General features: G+C 38.1%; 1 protein-coding gene across 1 annotated transcript in view; it reads left to right on the top strand.

The window, feature by feature from the left end:
- Window positions 1-17,627, top strand: part of LOC134220133 (MOXD1 homolog 1) — a 217,699-nt gene that overhangs the window by 176,936 nt on the left and 23,136 nt on the right. Inside the window, exon 2 of the mRNA XM_062699127.1 lies at window positions 1,223-1,375. Coding sequence (XP_062555111.1) covers window positions 1,223-1,375 — 153 coding nt within the window. The remainder of the gene's footprint in view (window positions 1-1,222; window positions 1,376-17,627) is intronic.

The raw sequence follows: 17,627 nt of genomic DNA, 5'->3' as shown, positions 1-17,627 counted from the left end.
TACAGAAGCAGAACAAACAGAAGATATCAAACTAATCAATCACGTCCTCAATTTATCAGCTTAATAATAAAACCAATATCCTTAAAGGACTTGATCCAGATACCGAATGAAATATCAATCAATATCTAAAGGCGGCAGAAGTAAATCAAGAAAATCAATTATAACTTCATCCTTTATTTCCAGACGCCGGAGGCAGTTCTTCCGCGTGCTGAACGACGTTGGTTGGTAGACAGCCAGACACCGGATCACATATCCCATCCCACACCCCTAAAGTCCTTGTTTCATGTTCCAGCACAATCTCAAACGATGCACCCCGTTTGGAGATACTTTCGCTAACCGATTCGCTCCCAAGAAGTGGCTCTTGGGTGAAAATCAAACAGCTATGTGTGGATAAGGTCCTAGACTTATGCATCATCGTCAAGCGTCTTGGGTAGGACTCCTTCACAAATTCCCCCCAATTCAAAGGCAGGGTAGAGCTAGCACTTTGTACCACATACCTATAAGTACTCACCGCAAAGCACACATCATCAGGTGTTGCAAACAAGAGCTGTCAGCAGAATCGGATTCCACACGGATTTGCCATCATGCCAATCAGCCTGGCAATGGGTGTATTGTGATGCTCTTGCTTTCGATGACTTAAAAGAATGAACAATATTTCCGTAGGGAAACTTATCGTCCTAGTCATTAGATATTGAATCACCCGCTATAGTGCACTTTGCATATTAGAGTTGTTACTTTGTGGAAACAGTATTCCAAACATCCGGCCTCCGCTCAAAAATAATCATTGTTTGCTTATATTAAAAATCCTAAATAAACCACTAATGCTTACTTTTTACCACTGCCAATCGTTTGAAATGATTAAAATGAAAGCTGATGCCTTTCTGACAACATCGTTAACAGACCTAACTAGACTCTTATCAGCTTCGGTGTGTCGAAAATTGACACACCTTTACTTGGGCAAACAGGATAATAGCCGGGCGGGAAAAACACTCCCACGCGTGGAACGTGTCAGCATCCGGTCAGCAAATCGTTTTCCCTCGCTAAAATATTCATGTCAATCTCTGCCACATTAGAGTTCAATTTATTAAATGGCCCGTCCTCGTTTTTTTATGACCAGTTCACGTATGACTAACAACAACGTTCCAGAATGAGAAAAATAAACGTCCAAAGCGGTAATCATATTTTATATCACTAACGTTATTTTTCCTCACTTCTTTTACAGGACTGCCACGGTGGCAAGGACAGCCGACGGGCACCGGTTCAGGATGACACACAGAACTATCAGGTGGAAAGTGGACACCAAAATCTGACACACACCACCGTCACGTTTCGACGCCCGCTTGAGACGTGTGATCCACATGACGTGATTATAGGGGTAAGTTGAGCACTCGATGGGCCACTGCTGCACTCTCAGCTCTTTTCGCGCTAAGAATGGCGTGCACACGCCGGATGATGACAGGATACCGGTTTATGTGACTGGCATGACGATGAGCAATGTATGAATCTGCACGTTCCCACAGGGAATATTACCAATCAAACCATATCGAGAAAGCAGTTCAAAATGTAGAGACTAGAGTTTGGGGCTCAAGCGCTATTCGGTCTACCACTAATTGATTTTGTTATAAAATTGTTAGTGTACGGATAGAAGGCTATGTGACAGATGGTGGAATATAAAAAATCAAAATCTTTAGTTGCACAAAATCTACACCTCTATCATGACTATTTGTTGAAATACACTTCTAGAACGAAATAAAGTTCATAACATATTCCAGAGAGTAGCTCTATTTCATGTGAAGTTTTTCCATTGTTTAACAGGTTTTTTTTGTGTTGTTTTCAAGACTCTATTTTATGGTTTCGACCATTTGTCTTTTCGAACTTTTGTTTTTGGACCTCCTCAGACCTTTAGTCATATATTTAAAATATTTATGTATACTTACGTGGAAAAGAGAACTATTTGGGAGCTGTTCAAAGGGAATATTCCAATTACCCAGGAAAGATATTGTAATATGGCGTATAGTGTTTTTTCGTCAGTCGATAATATCGAATCATAGAGCGTCGACTCATAGAGGATTCAGTGTATCTGCACACCATTCATCTACTGTATTGTTTCTGCGAAGAGAAGGAGGTAAATATCGGCCGTGCAGTGCCCTCTATGTATTATTTTATTTTGTTTGCCTGGTTTCCTATAAATTTGGTACAATTGAAGGCTAATCCCCCAGAGTGGACTTTTTGATCAAATTTGAGTTTTTGATTTTAGAATATGTTAATATAGCTTCTATAGAATAAAGAACATAAATCCAAGTTGATCTTCCCTTCACGTGACAAAACAAAAGTATAAGAACAGCTCACGACTCCATACCGCCCAATTAACAGAAATCTGCGAGGTTGGTTTGATGAGGTCTGACTGATAGAACTTTCGCGTTCCTTGAGAACGGCACAGCTGCCTCATCTTCTCGTCCTGCGCTCCTTCCTGGCAGTATTTCTTCCCCGCAACGCTGCTGCAAGATTATTCGGATTCGCAGTGGGGGCATTCGGTTGCTTCAACAGCTCTAGGTATTGCCGAGGCGGTCGCTGATACTGAACATTGATGACAAACCCAATCCAAATCCGGTCCAAATCCATTCACAATCTAAATCTAATCGAAACCCAATCCAAACCCAATACGAATCCAATCCAAATACAATCCAAACTCAAAGCAAATTGCAATCCAATCCAATTCAAATCTAACCCAAATCCAAAGCAATTTCAATCCAATACAAATCACCCCCAATCCAATTCAAAACAATCCTTATCCAATCCAATCCAAATCCAGCATAAATCGAATCCACATCCATTCCAAATCTTATATAAGTTCAATCCACTTCGATTCAAATCCAATCAAAATACGATCCAAATCCAATCCAAATCGAATCCACATCCTATCCAAATCCAATCCAAATACGATTGCAATCCAAATCCAATCCACATCCAATGCAAATCAAATCCAAAACCAATTCAAATCAAATCCGAATTCAATTAAAATCCATTACAAATTCAATCACAAACCATTTCAAATCCAATCCAAATGCAATCCAAATTTAAATTTAATCCAATAAAAATCCAAATCCTATCCACATCCAATTCAAATTCAAATTTATTTCATTCAGATCCAAATCCATCTAAATACGATCCAAATCCAATCCAAATCTAATCTAAATCCAATTCAAATCCAAATCCGATCCATATACAATTTAAATCTATTCAAAATCCAATTCAGATCCAAGTCCAAATTCAAATGCAATCCGAATCCAATCCGAACCCAATCCTAAGTCAAATCCAATCCATATCCAAAAAGAATACACATCCGATCTAAATCAAATCCAAATCGATACAAATCCAATCCACTGACTATCTAATCAAAACCAAATCCAAATTATCCGAATCCAATCTAAATGATATCCAAATGCAATCCAAAGCCAATTTCAACGCATTCCAAATCACATCCCGGCCTGGTAGCGAGTAACTTTTTAGTGACTTGGTCACTTTTTTCGGGTAAGTCCCTAAAAAGTCTCGTAAAAAGTCACTATTTTCAACTATTTTGATCATTGGATCAAGATTCGTAAGGTGCATCATCCCATCATGGGAAAGCTATTTCAAATGATGTCACACTTTTGTGTGCTCGTCGATATAGTTGCTTTATATTGAACTGATGGATGTATAATAAATGAACTACTAAAGGCGTGTTACGCCGAAAGCCGCTCATTATTTCTTCTTGCCTTTAAATTCTCACCAAAACTTGGCCAGTCTTTTAAATTGGTTATAAGCTTTTCAATAATATGACGTGACGTGAATAATAATTTATTGGGCGGATTCTATGTCACTATTTATGAATATTTGTATTGTGAGGTACACATGGGATCGAGAATCCAAACATATGCAAATTGCAGATTTGCTCATTTTCTAACCCTTTTAAACAATCCATTGAGCTCCATAATCAATTGAACTATTTAGATTAAATATTTTTAATTCCCGGTGTTTCAATAAATCCAAAAGCAAGCAAGGAACTGCTCAAATACTCAAACGATCAGCACTTGACAATTTCACAAAATGCATTTTGATGATTATTTGTATATTTAAAATTGCATAAACTTTGAAAGATTCAATAAAAAACTAAATTTTTTAAAATTTGGAAATTTTGAGTTTGAATTCCGAGAAAACTTTTTCTTGTGGAATTTTGGAACCTTGAATAAGCGAATTAGGTTTGAAAATGATTCATTGATCTCGAGCAAGAATCTGAGCTGTAGTTGCAAATTTAACGTATTTAAGACTCTCATTTAGAAATTATAATTTACTGATTTATTTATTTATCATCAGACTAAGGCCGGAGTGGCCTGTGCTGCACATAGAAGACTTCTCCATTCAGCCCGGTCCATGGCTGCACTTCGCCAACCACGCAGTCAGCGGAGGGTCCGCAAGTCGTCCTCCACCTGATCGATCCACCTTGCCCGCTGTGCACCTCGCCTTCTTGTTCCCGTCGGATCGTTGTCGAGAACCATTTTCACCGGATTACTGTCCGACATTCTGGCTACGTGCCCGGCCCACCGCAGTCTTCCGATTTTCGCGGTGTGAACGATGGATGGTTCTCCCAACAGCTGATGCAACTCGTGGTTCATTCGCCTCCTCCACGTACCGTCCGCCATCTGCTCTGCACCCCTAGATGGTGCACCCATAGATGGTACGCAACACTTTCCTTTCGAAAACTCCAAGTGCGTGTTGGTCCTCCACGAGCATCGTCCAGGTCTCGTGTCCGTAGAGAACTACCGGTCTTATAAGCGTTTTGTAGATAGTCAGTTTGGTACGGCGGCGAACTCTATTCGATCGGAGCGTCTTGCGGAGTCCAAAGTACGTACGATTTCCAGCCACTATGCGTCTCCGAATTTCTCTGCTGGTATCGTTATCGGCGGTCACCAGTGAGCCCAAGTACACGAATTCTTCAACCACCTCGATTTCGTCACCACCGATACAAACTCGTGGTGGGTGGCTCACATTGACCTCTCTTGAGCCTCTTCCTATCATGTACTTCGTCTTCGACGTGTTGATGACTAGTCCAATCCGTTTAGCTTCGCTTTTCAGTCTGATGTAGGCTTCCTCCATCCTCTCAAAGTTACGTGCCATGATATCAATGTCGTCGGCGAAACCAAATAACTGGACGGACTTCGTGAAAATCGTACCACTCGTGTCAATCCTTGCACTTCGTATTACTCCTTCCAAAGCGATGTTGAATAGCAGACACGAAAGACCATCACCTTGCCGTAACCCTCTACGCGTTTCGAAGGGACTCGAGAATGCCCCTGAAACCCGAACTACGCACATCACCCGATCCATCGTCGCCTTGATCAACCGTATCAGTTTATCCGGAAATCCGTTTTCGTGCATTAGCTGCCATAGCTGGTCCCGATCGATTGTATCATATGCGGCTTTGAAGTCGATAAATAGATGATGTGTGGGCACGTTGTATTCGCGGCATTTCTGCAATACCTGACGTATGGCGAACACCTGGTCTGTGGTAGAGCGTTCACCCATAAATCCCGCCTGGTACTGCCCCACGAACTCTCTTGCAATTGGTGGTAGTCGGCGGCATAAAATTTGGGAGAGTACCTTGTAGGCGGCGTTCAGCAATGTGATTGCGCGGTAGTTGCTACAATCCAGCTTATCGCCCTTTTTGTAGATGGGACACACCGCACCTTCCATCCACTCCTGCGGCAGAACCTTATCCTCCCGAACCTTGGTAATCACCCAGTGCAGTGCTTTAGCCAGTGCTTCACCACAGTGTTTAAACAGCTCTCCTGGTAGTTGGTCAACTCCAGGGGCTTTGTTGTTTTTCACCCGCCAATTCGGAGCCGGAAGTCGCATGTCCCGCGCGCGTGCTCCTAGGTTCATTACCATACCGCCACCGTTGTCTGCCATATCGCCATTCAGGTGCTCTTCGTAGTGCTGCCGCCACCTTTGGATCACCTCACGCTCGTTCGTAAGAAGGTTCCCGTTTATGTCCTTACACATATCGGGCTGCGGCACGTGGCCCTTACGTGAACGATTCAACTTCTCATAGATAATTTACTGAACTGATTTTATTTTATCGAAGCTTCAAAAGTTTTCCTCTGCATCTTACGTCAAACTCAAAATCGCAAACATATATTTAAATTACTTTCTGTTACTACGCTCGTTGCCTATCGGTCCATTAACGTTCATAATGTGTTTATTTTATGATTTCGAAATGCGAACCCTGGAAACAGTTTTATTTTATAAATGACAATATTGTTTTTCAGCTTTTTCAACAGAGGGACGTATTGTAGATTTAAAAACTTTGCAAGTGGAAATAAATCGATGTTCAGCAATCATTAAAATGATTTTCAATAATAAGAAAGTTATTTTTACATCAGAGGTTGTAGAAAAAAGTTCGTAGCTATATACATTGTTCCCCACAATAATGGTGTGGAGCTGGCTGCAAAATTATTGTTGAAAATTAAAAACAATTCTGTGTTACAAGTTGTAACTCATTTCCTTGTTATTAACTTCATATAAAAGTCAATTTTCATCACTTTTTCTACAGCAACAAGTGGTCGGGGTTTGGCTAAACTGCACCAAGCGGCTTTTTTACTGTTCCGGGGATTATGCTTTTAAAAATAACACGAGAATATATTTTAATATAATTATATCTTTCTCTCTATCCTCAATAATTAAGCTGGAGTATGTTCGAAACGGTTTGTGAATATTTTGAACTGCTACTAGTTGGAACTGCTTGAACGCATATTTCTGCGTAATACTGATAGATTTTCCATTGGCTCTTGCTGCGAATTGGCAGAAAACCGACCAAGTGTTACTGGTAAAATCATTTCAAATCTCATTCATCAAGTTCTCCCGCGTGAGCAAGCTCGTTTACTATTTTGAAGGAAAGCATCGCACTTGTGTTTTTCATCCAAAATCGTTTTGTTTCACTAATTTTCCGAAATATCAATCAGGTGAAAATACAAAAAAAAATCCTGAGGTTAGTCATTTGATTTCAATCATGCAAGATTTGGCCTTGGTTCAAAACATATATGAGTTTTGAGATCTTGAGTTTCTTGTGAAAGTCACTATTAGGTCACTTTTTCTGCAAATGAAAGTCACTATTTGGTCTCTTTTTTCGTCAACGTTGGTCACTTAAGTCACTAATTTGAGCAGCATTGATCGCTACCAGCCCTGCATCTAATTCAAATGCAATTTATCCAAATCCAATTCAAATATATCCCAAAATCAAAGCAATTTCAATGCAATGCAAACCACATTCAAATTAGGGGGTCAAGTCAAGTTTTGAGAAAAATGGGTGCATAGTTTTTTAATATTTTTTTGCTTCATACAAATTATATGAAAGTTCAAAAAAAAATGTTTGAATTATCACATTTTTTATAAGCATCGTACAAACTATATCAACAGATTGCCTTAAAGCTCGAGAATCAAAGCATTTTTTGGCAGTAGTCAAATCAATTTTGACCAAAATGTCCCTTCTTCTATCCTCTGCTTCTAACCCCCTCAAATCCAATCTAATGAGGCAAGGAGGAAACTTTTCGTGACCGAAAAATTCTCCACTGGGTGTTATGTGTCCTGTCCGTTGTCTAGGTGTTAAGTGTTCAGTCTGTACGACCTCTGGTCGAAGACGGTGTTCCTGTCTTTCATAATACAAATCCAATCCAAAACCAATACCATTCCAGTCCAATCCAAATCCAATCAAAATGTGATCCAAATCTAATCGAAATGAGATCCAAATCCAATCCAAATGCAATCCAAATTTAAATTCGATCCAAATCCTCAACCAATAAGAATTCATATCCTATCCACATCCAATCCAAAATCAAATCCAATCCACGCCGATCCAAATCCAATCCACATTCAATGCAAATCCAAAACAAATCTAATCCAAATGTAATCCAAATCCATTCCAAATCCAATTCAAATGTTATCCTAAACCATTTCAAATCCAATCCAAATGCAATCCAAATTGAATTCCGATTCAAATTCTAATGCAATGAAAATCCAAATCCTGTCCACATCCAATTCAAATCCAATCCACTCCGATCCTAATCCAATAATCTAAATACGATCCGAATCCAATCCGAATTCAATCCACATACAATCCAAATCCATTTCAAATTCAATCCACATACAATCCAAATCCATTCCAAATCCAATCCACTTCCAAATACAATCAAATTCAAATCCAATTCACATCCAATATTAATTAAAATCCAATCAAAATCCACTCCGATTCAAATCCAATCTAAATACGATCCAAATACATTCTGAATTTCATCTAAATTCCATTAAAATGCATATCTAAATCCAATGCATATCCAATCCAAGTATAATCTAAATCTAATTCAAATCTAAGTCCAAATTCAATCCAAATCATATGCACATCTAATTCAAATCCTATCCAAAAGCAATCAATCCGATCCACATTCCAGCCAATTAAAACCCAATCCACATGCAATGCAAATCCAATCCAAATCCAATCCAAAACCCAATCCATTTGTAATCCAAATTCAAATCTAAACCAAGTCCGAATCCAGTTCAAATTCAATCCACATCCAATCTAAATTTAAATACACTCTAAAACCAATTCATATCCAAATCCAATCCAAATGCAATTCAAATCCAATTCAAATTTAATCCAAATACAATTCAAATCCAAACCAATTCAAATCAGTTCAAACCCAATCCAATCCGAATAATAAGCGAGAAGTAGGGAGTGATAAGTGAGACGTGAGAAGTGAGAGAAGGAGGGAGGGAGAAGAAAGAAAGAACCAGTAAGCAGTAAGTACAAAAAAGAAAGAACGAGGAGGAAGAAGAAAAAAGGAAAAGAAAGAAGATAGAACGAAGGAGGAAGAGGGAAGAAGTAAAAAGGAAAAAAGAAGGAGGAAGGAAGACGGAAGAAGAAAAAGAAAGACGAAGGGAGAAGAAAGAAGAAGAGAGGAAGAAAGGAGAAGGAAAAAGGAAGAAAGGAAGAAGATAGAAGAAAGAAGAAAAAATAAGAAAGAAAGTAGGAGAAAGAAGGTAGAAGAAAGAAGGAAATAAGATGAAAAGAAAGAAAGTAAAAAGAAAAAGGAGGAAGAATAAATCACTAATGAGAATGAAGTAAGAAGAAGGTAGAAGGAAAAAGGAATAATGCAGAAGAAAGAATGACGAAGAAAAATGAAAGAAGGAAGAAAGTAGGAAAAAAGAAGATGAAAGAAAAAAGGAAGAAGGAAGAAGAAAGAAGGAAAGAGGAAAGAAAAGGGTAGAAAGAAAAGGGAAGAAAAAAGAAATAAACAAGAAGAACTAAGACAAAAGAAGAAAGAAGAAAAAGGAAGAACCAAGAAAAGAAAGCAGACAGAAGTAGGAAAAAAGATCATAGAAGAAGGCAAAAGGAACAAAAAAGAAGGGGGAATTGATTTCTCACTTCTCATTTATCACTTTTTGCTTCTTACTTCTCATTCGGCCTAACGGCCATTTGGCCTAATGGCCTGATACCGTTTTTGTTGGGTCAACTGGCAATCATTTGAGCATGTGCAAGTTCAATCTCACAAATGATGCTCAGTGACGAATATGCCGTTTTTAGGATTCTCATTGCATTTGAGTGCATTTCAGTTAGGCCGTGGCCCATCCAGCAGCGGAAACCTAACCAAAAAGTGACCCGTGTATTAAAATCCAATCGAAAAATCTGTACTATCAACTTGATGTCATGCCATAAGCTTCTTGAACAACAATCAACTGAAACCGATGCTTTCCATTACAATTTACAAAACTCTTCGATAAAGAAAACTGAAGACGACAATTCAAAAGCGCAAATATCTGATGAAATTTATTGAACAAATCATGCAAACATGTTTGAGGATCTTTTAACTAAATCTTTGAAGAAATCCTCATTTCTGCAGATTTTTCAGTGTTTTCATCTTTAGATAATCTTCTTGAAAACCTCCAGAAAAAATTTTTTTAGAAGAGCTCTGTCTAAAATCCAACAAGTAGCTCCGCTATGATTACAAAATAAGTGAATTCCAAAATAAATTTCAAGATAATGTATTTGGCCTTCCTAACAACTTTGTAGCATGCGATAGTTCTCTTTCTCTTTTAGTTTTCCTTATATATAACTAGTTATCTCATTTACACTAACGCCGCCAAGTGTTTAAATGTCATACTAAATTTATTTTAAACAAAATAATGCCTCTAAGACTAACCTTGGGATTTTCTAGAAATTCTCGGCAGTCTCCTTTGTGGTTGTCCAAACAACCAACCATCTTCCATCGGTCTTCCAGCCGTGCCCGAATCTCAATCCATTATCCGGTGGTCTTCCAGACGCGACTTATGATTTTCAAAACCACAAACCATTTTCCGGCGGACTTCCAAATCAAATCACCTTGCTTTGTGATTTATTTTATTTTTTTTTTGAACCATCAAATATTTTACTCTTCGCCATTCACCACTTGAATTCAACTCATTTGAAAATCAGGATTCAAAAAATAACCTGGTAAGATTGTCAAAATGTGTTACCCTAAATGGCCCGAGCGAAATAGGATGACAACAGCTCTCCGTGGGTGCATGTGCACGCCATGGAGATCAGTCAACGAGAAGAGGCCGAGTCATGGCTTGCTGCTCACCAAGTGACACGCTTAGGTGTGAATCTTTAAACGCTCACTGAACGCTGAAGCTAACTTACGCAAACTCCACAAATCCAAATACATTCCTGTTATAACCTGCAATTCTATACGTAATAATAAAACGACTGTTTCAGTTCATGGTCATAAATCAACTGTCTTTATTTAAGCACTCAGTACATCATTAGACTCTATCCTACGCAATGTACTCAGTCTACACTGAGAGCCCTTCCAGAGGGTTCGGCTATATCACCGAGTGGTGCATGCCACTACAATTCCAAATTCAAATCTAAATCCAATCCAATCCATATCAAATCCAATTCTAAACCAAATTCAAGAAAGGAGTTCCAAGATGAAATGAAGGGTTTGGACTTCACATTAATCCTATATAGGATCTATAGATGTTAAGTGGAAAAAATAGATTCAGACCCATTGTTTAAAACATAAAGAATGAAGAAGATAAAGAGATCTCCCAAACAGAAGGTTGCACTGTGGGACCACAGTAGGACTCAAGAAGCCTAGATTTTAATTTTATTTGGATTTGATCAGTAATTAATCCAATCTAAGTTCAATCCAAATCCAATCCTGCTGCCTCAAAACAGTTGGCTCTTTCACGGTCTAAAAAATGTTTTTGAATTTAAATCTAGGCCAGGTCCAACTTTGACTCTCAATACGAAAAAACCGTTTTTTTGCACACAAATTCATATAACGATTCACACATTTTCGATACATTTATCTACTTTTGGATCACATTCGTTCTTGAGGTGGTTACACCTATGATTGATTATCGGGCTTACTATCGAAAAAAAATATGGCTCATTTGACTATTTTAACAAACTATGGAGGCCCTCTGAATAACCGAACGAAAATGGATTCGGGATGATATGATGGTGTTAGTGCAGTTTTAACAGTTAATTAAAATCTAACTGTCAAATTAACAACTTTCTGACAATTAGGGATATTATACAAAATGTTGACACATTCCTAATAATATCACTGAACAAAAGCATTCCTGCTTCGAATAGCTAACTATTGGGTTGGCTCTAATTGTCATTCTTTTAATTGTCGTTATGACATTGATTGATGCAGAATGTCCCTAAAAATTATCAGGATTTATCACGGATTATCGGCACATTACTATATCTTTTGTCAACATTAAGAAACTTTTACATCTTTTTAGAAGCGATTATTGATTTTCAGCGAAATTCGAGAATTTATTCTTCTTCTTATTGGCATTACATCCCCACACTGGGACAGAGCCGCCTCGCAGCTTAGTGTTCATTAAGCACTTCCACAGTTATTAACTGCGAGGTTTCTAAGCCAGGTTACCATTTTTGCATTCGTATATCATGAGGCTAGCACGATGATACTTTTATGCCCAGGGAAGTCGAGACAATTTCCAATCCGAAAATTGCCTAGACTGGCACCGGGAATCGAACCCAGCCACCCTCAGCATGGTCTTGCTTTGTAGCCGCGCGTCTTACCGCACGGCTAAGGAGGGCCCCTCGTGAATTTCACACCTGAATAAAATGCTACCAACATTTTGTTTGTTTTCAATTCTCAGGAATTATTATAAACTTCTAAGGGCTATCAACGATTTTTCAACATTTTCGTGAGCTTTCAGCAATCTACAATTCTATATGCTTTAATTAGATCATAATTTGCAGATATTCTAACAGGCGTACAATATTCAAGCAAATAGTTATCAGATAGTTATAGAGCATTTATTGTAATCCTAACTAACTTTTTGAACGGATTGTTTACTTTTTTAAAGAATATTCGGAACTTCATATGAAGTTCCATGAATCTGCATAGAATAACTAACTATTGGGTTAGCATTAGGGTGGCTCAAATTAGTATGGAAAAAACTTTTTCCAATTTGTTTGATGGGCCGCCCTCTTATTCGGTTCTATTTGATGCCCTGATGCTCTGAACAAAATTTCAGCCAAATCGGTCAACGGACGGCACAACTTACGATGAAGAACTATGATACTCATTAAGATCTTGAAGAATTTAATACAAAATGTTTTGCAGAAAACCGCGAGAAGATTAGAGTTTGCCCGGCTAAGTTATTAGCATTATCATTTTTCTGAAGTGGGGTTTGAGCAAATTTCGTTTCTTTTACCTTTGAAAAGAAATAAGTTCACCCCTACTTCACTCCAATAAAATTCTAATATCTTTGCCTAACAAACTCTAATCCTCTCGCGGTTTTCATCATAACATTATGTATTTAATTCTAAAAGAACTGAATGAGTATTATGGTTCTTGATCGTAAATTGTGCCGTCCAACTGCAAATCACTGTTTTTGGATGTTTCTGCATACATTTTTCCATATAAACTTCCAACGAGTTTATCACAGCCCAACCGTTGACCGATTTAGCTGAAATTTTGTCCAGCGCATCAGGTCATCAAATAGAAACGAATAAGAGGGCGGCCCATAAAAAAATGTTAAAGTGTTTTTTGAGCCACCCTAGTTAGCATTCACATGTTTTTGGGAACCCTCTCAAACACTCAAAAACTGCCAAAGACTTTCTGCAATCCAAACAGTCTTTCGTTTACCAAACTCATCTATTCTGTATGTTTTTTTAAATCCCATTTAAGATGAATACACAGATAGAAAAAGTTGTTGAAATTTACACGAAAGTAATGCACATAAAGGGAATGCCAAAAAGAGCGTAAATTTAAACGATATTATCACCTGAATGTATGCAATTTGTATTGCATTATGTCACTTTTTATACGAATAGGTGTCATAATGCTATGTAAATGCATACATTTAGGGCGTACTTGTTGGAGAAGATCCATGTACGCCCAGAATAGTGTAATTTTCCATGTCTTTATTAATTACGCGTCGATTACTTTTCATTATTTTTTTCTGTGTATTACTACACATTTTGTTTTAATCATTCAGGTTTTGCCTAGGGCTCTGCATTTAAAAACTAGAGCAGTGCTGTAAAAAGGTTGGTTATTTATGTTATTCAGTTATTATGTCAAACTATCTGACAAATTCACTTGGTAATAATTGGATCACATGAGACTATCTTATTACATCTTCTAGATCTAGAATGATGTCAAACAACAGCACTAAAGATGCTATGTGCGAGATTAAAAAACTGTCCCGATAATCGAACAACGTGTAAAACTTCACGTTGAAGACCAAACTTGTTTACATCTCCTCCTAGTATAATAGTTATGAACTTCTTACTAAATCAAGCGGTTTTGTTCGGAAAAGTTGAACAAATTTACTCTAGACACCCGTCCATGGGTGCATTCCAGCTCAACTTCCCAAGGCGAGTGTTTGGCTGGGAGGCAAGCGAGTGAATCCGCTCGCAAAAGTATGGTAAAACTTTTCTTCACGCCATTTATCCCCTCGCATTCCGTGGAAATTTTTATTAGAAACGTAGAAAAAAGTTAATCCATTTTCTCTACCTCCATTGCATCAGTAGTGGGTTGCTTGAAGTTTTATTTGATTATGAAAGGACATCGAATATCGGAAGTACATTCAGTGAGTAGGAATTTTGAAAATTATTTACAAAGATTTTTTGAAAGGAGCTCGATTTAAGCTTATAGTACGTAAGTTCAGTTGGAAGTTATGATACCGTGGATTGGAACGTTTTTCCCATTTGCTTAAAATTAACATTATATCATTGCATCGTGTTAATCATTCCAAAATGGTTCCGGTTTACAAATGTCGCTTCCGCAAAAAGCAATTTTATGCATTATATGTGGTACGATGTCCGTATAAAGTTTTCAATTTCAAAAGGATATAATACAGTTGCGACGAGGGCCCGTTGGGACGGTGACCGAGAAAAAAAAGGGGAAACTTCTGGAATCGTTATGGTCCCATTCCGAACTGTCCCAGGAACGCTCGGAGTGGACATTAACGTTGCACCGTAATAGTTATGGCACAGGAGCGACATGAAAGAGTTACGATGAGCAACGTAAGAAGAAAAGAGGACAACTCGAGGCCACTACTCTGCCGCCGCCGACGACGACACTGTTGTTGATGCTCGTTTTGATGACCTTGAATATATATTGCACTTTTTTCATGCCGGAATCGCACTGAGTGGCTACACGAAAGAACAAACTCGCGATGGTGCCCCCGGAGATGCATTAGCAACTGGGTATGACTTTGAATTTGACGATGGCACAGAACTATAATGGAAACCGTGACAGAAGTTGTTAGAGCATGGTCGTGCTTCTCCTGAAAATCAAAGTCAAAATAAGTGGGTACACAATGCAATCTAGCATATCAAGCGTTTCATCATGGCTTCGTACCATAGAACTGTTTGATCTTAGGATAAATCCAAAATTATCACTTGAGTGTAATGCAAACAGCACCTCAGTTGAGTTTAGTAGGGGAAGTGAATCGTAGAGAATATAATGGTTGAGCTTTATTTTAAATATTAGTTTTGTTGTTCCGGTTGCTCCTGAATACATATTTGATATTGTTTGTACCATAGAACTACATATTTTTGTCCGTGTGTATGTGTGTGCGCGCAAAAAATATGCTTAAATCCAACCAACTGTTTATACAATAATTGTCATCAGTTCTCAATGTGTTTTTAATTTAATGACTTAGGTACTTGCTGTCCTGACGAATTTTGTTTCGCCCAAAAATGTAGACAATGGATAATGGCACGGGAAATTCTGGCTCCCCATGAAGCCGGCCGGGATACGAGCAACCTTAGGGAAGATCGGGAAACCAACCCCGGTCGGAGCTATGGTAGTATGCTGACAGTTAAAAAGAGGTTTGCTGCTCTCCTGAGCCTGGGGTGCAAATGTGATCGAGCGTCTATGCTCCATGTTAGGGGCGGCTGATCATCGTTCAAGTGCCAGCGCAAGACTCTAAGCAAAATTGTGCGCCATAGTCAACCAGAAATTCAGGGGCTTGCTGTCAGACCCTGCAAGCCAGCTCTAAAAAATAACAAGCATCGAATAATCAGCGAAAGAATACGAACCGGAAAAATCGGCGAAGACCAAGCTCTGGTCTTAGTTTGGGCTTGTGAAAGATTTCATGACTATGTGTATGGTTCATCTTTTTGGTTGATTACGGACCTTAAGTCATTGGTATCCATATTTGGAGATCGTTTGAAACCATCTCCCCGAATTGAAAGGTGGAAGCTAAGACTGATGTCCTACAAGTATAACGTTATGTATCGGCCCGGTAATTCGAACATAGCAAATGTTCTCTCCTGTCTCTGCAAAGTAATGCATACACCGATCAAACTTTTGATGAATAATTCGAACGAATTATGGAAATATTAGCTATTGACACATGCCCAAGAACTGATGAAGTGGATGCAATATGCTGGTAAACGCTGGCCCAAAACTTTATCCAGATACAAGAAAGTTGCAAGCTCGATAACATTTGCTGGAAACATATGAATGAAAAATAACAAACGTATAATACCATGAAACTTACAAACTAGAGTTCTGCGTATTGCTCATGATCCTCATTTTAACTTAACATCAATGAGAAGAAGGTGTCGCTCAAAAGTTTGGTGGACCCACATAGACCAAATGATACAATGTTTCGTTCAGAGCTGTTCCGATTGCATTCTTGTATCTGAACCCAATGTTCAACCAATAACCAGAACCGAAATGCCAGCTTATCCATGGCATAAACTGGCTATTGACTGTGGCATGGAAATACCTGATGAAAATCACTTGCAAGTGATAACTGATTATTTTTCTCTTCTCTTTTCTCATACTTTGAGTAGAACTGACCTATAAAGCCGATAAACAAATCATTCATTTCAATCACGATCGTAAAATCTGTTTCGATTATAAAATAATAATAATTAAAAAAAACTTATAATACTTATATCGGGATCTCCAGTAGGCTTGCGAGCAAAGGCGTAGGATTGCCAATCTGGAGATGGCGAGTTCGATTCTGGGTCCGGTCTGTTTTTGGGTTGAAAACTTTCTCGACACCCTGGGCATAGTGTATCTATTGTACTTGCCACATAAGCCCGACCAGTATATAGGATCAGAGCTTGTTATTCTGTTACAGCAGTTTTTTATAACAGCGGTTGTTATAAAACATGTACCATTAGTAGTTAAAACAACAAAAATTGTAACAAAATCTCTTCTAGTTTTAACAAAAATATTACTAAATATGTTATTAATTGAACAAAAATATAACTCGATGTGTTACATAAAAAGGGGTGAAAATAGCTTATATTATAACAAATTATGTTATTGAAATGACTATGATTATCCATAATGTAGGCAATTAACTTTGTCTAGCTGGTTCAAGTTAGATTGAAGCTGGTACCTTCGTTTTTTTAATTCCTATCTACAAGAAATGTAGGCAATTTTTCCCGATAAAAATAAGCATAACACATTATGTTATAATTTTGTTGTGACAGTCATGAAATTTTCTTTCCTCTATCTTTGACAGAGAATTTATAACAAAATTATTGCAAGTTTTGTTATTTGTAACACATGTTGATATTATTGTGATAAAATTTTGTTATGACTAACTGGTCGGGTCAGTGTTGTAAAATGTCATTTGCATTCGTTTATATAATTTTCCCAGAACTTTTTTCAGAAGTTAGCTATCAATTCCTGAGGTATGGCGAACTTATAGCTCTTAAATGTGCCTACAACTTTGTCTATCAAGACATTACTGTAGATATGTAATCTGTGGCGTGGGAGGCAAAATGTCATTCAAATGACACGTGACATTTTGGAGAGTTTTCACTTTCCAGCCGCATATGTTATATTTGGAGTAATGTACCCTTGGACAAAAATATAGTCCTACTCAAGCGTTATGAGTATATCCAAAATTATGAAGTAAATTCGGCTTCTGAAGAAAGTTATGAACAAATTAGTCAAATGACATGCAGATGACATTTTACAAGCCTGGGTCGGGTACATACTCATGCAATGGCAGGCATAGAAAAGCATTCAATTAATAACTGAGGAAATGCTAATAGAATACAGTTGAAAAGCAGGCCAAGTTCCAGTTGGAAT

Source organism: Armigeres subalbatus, chromosome 3 (assembly GCF_024139115.2).
Source record: "Armigeres subalbatus isolate Guangzhou_Male chromosome 3, GZ_Asu_2, whole genome shotgun sequence".
Taxonomy (NCBI): Eukaryota; Metazoa; Arthropoda; class Insecta; order Diptera; family Culicidae; genus Armigeres; species Armigeres subalbatus.
The sequence above is the reverse complement of the archived record's forward strand: the minus strand, read 5'-3'. Positions and strand labels throughout refer to the sequence as shown.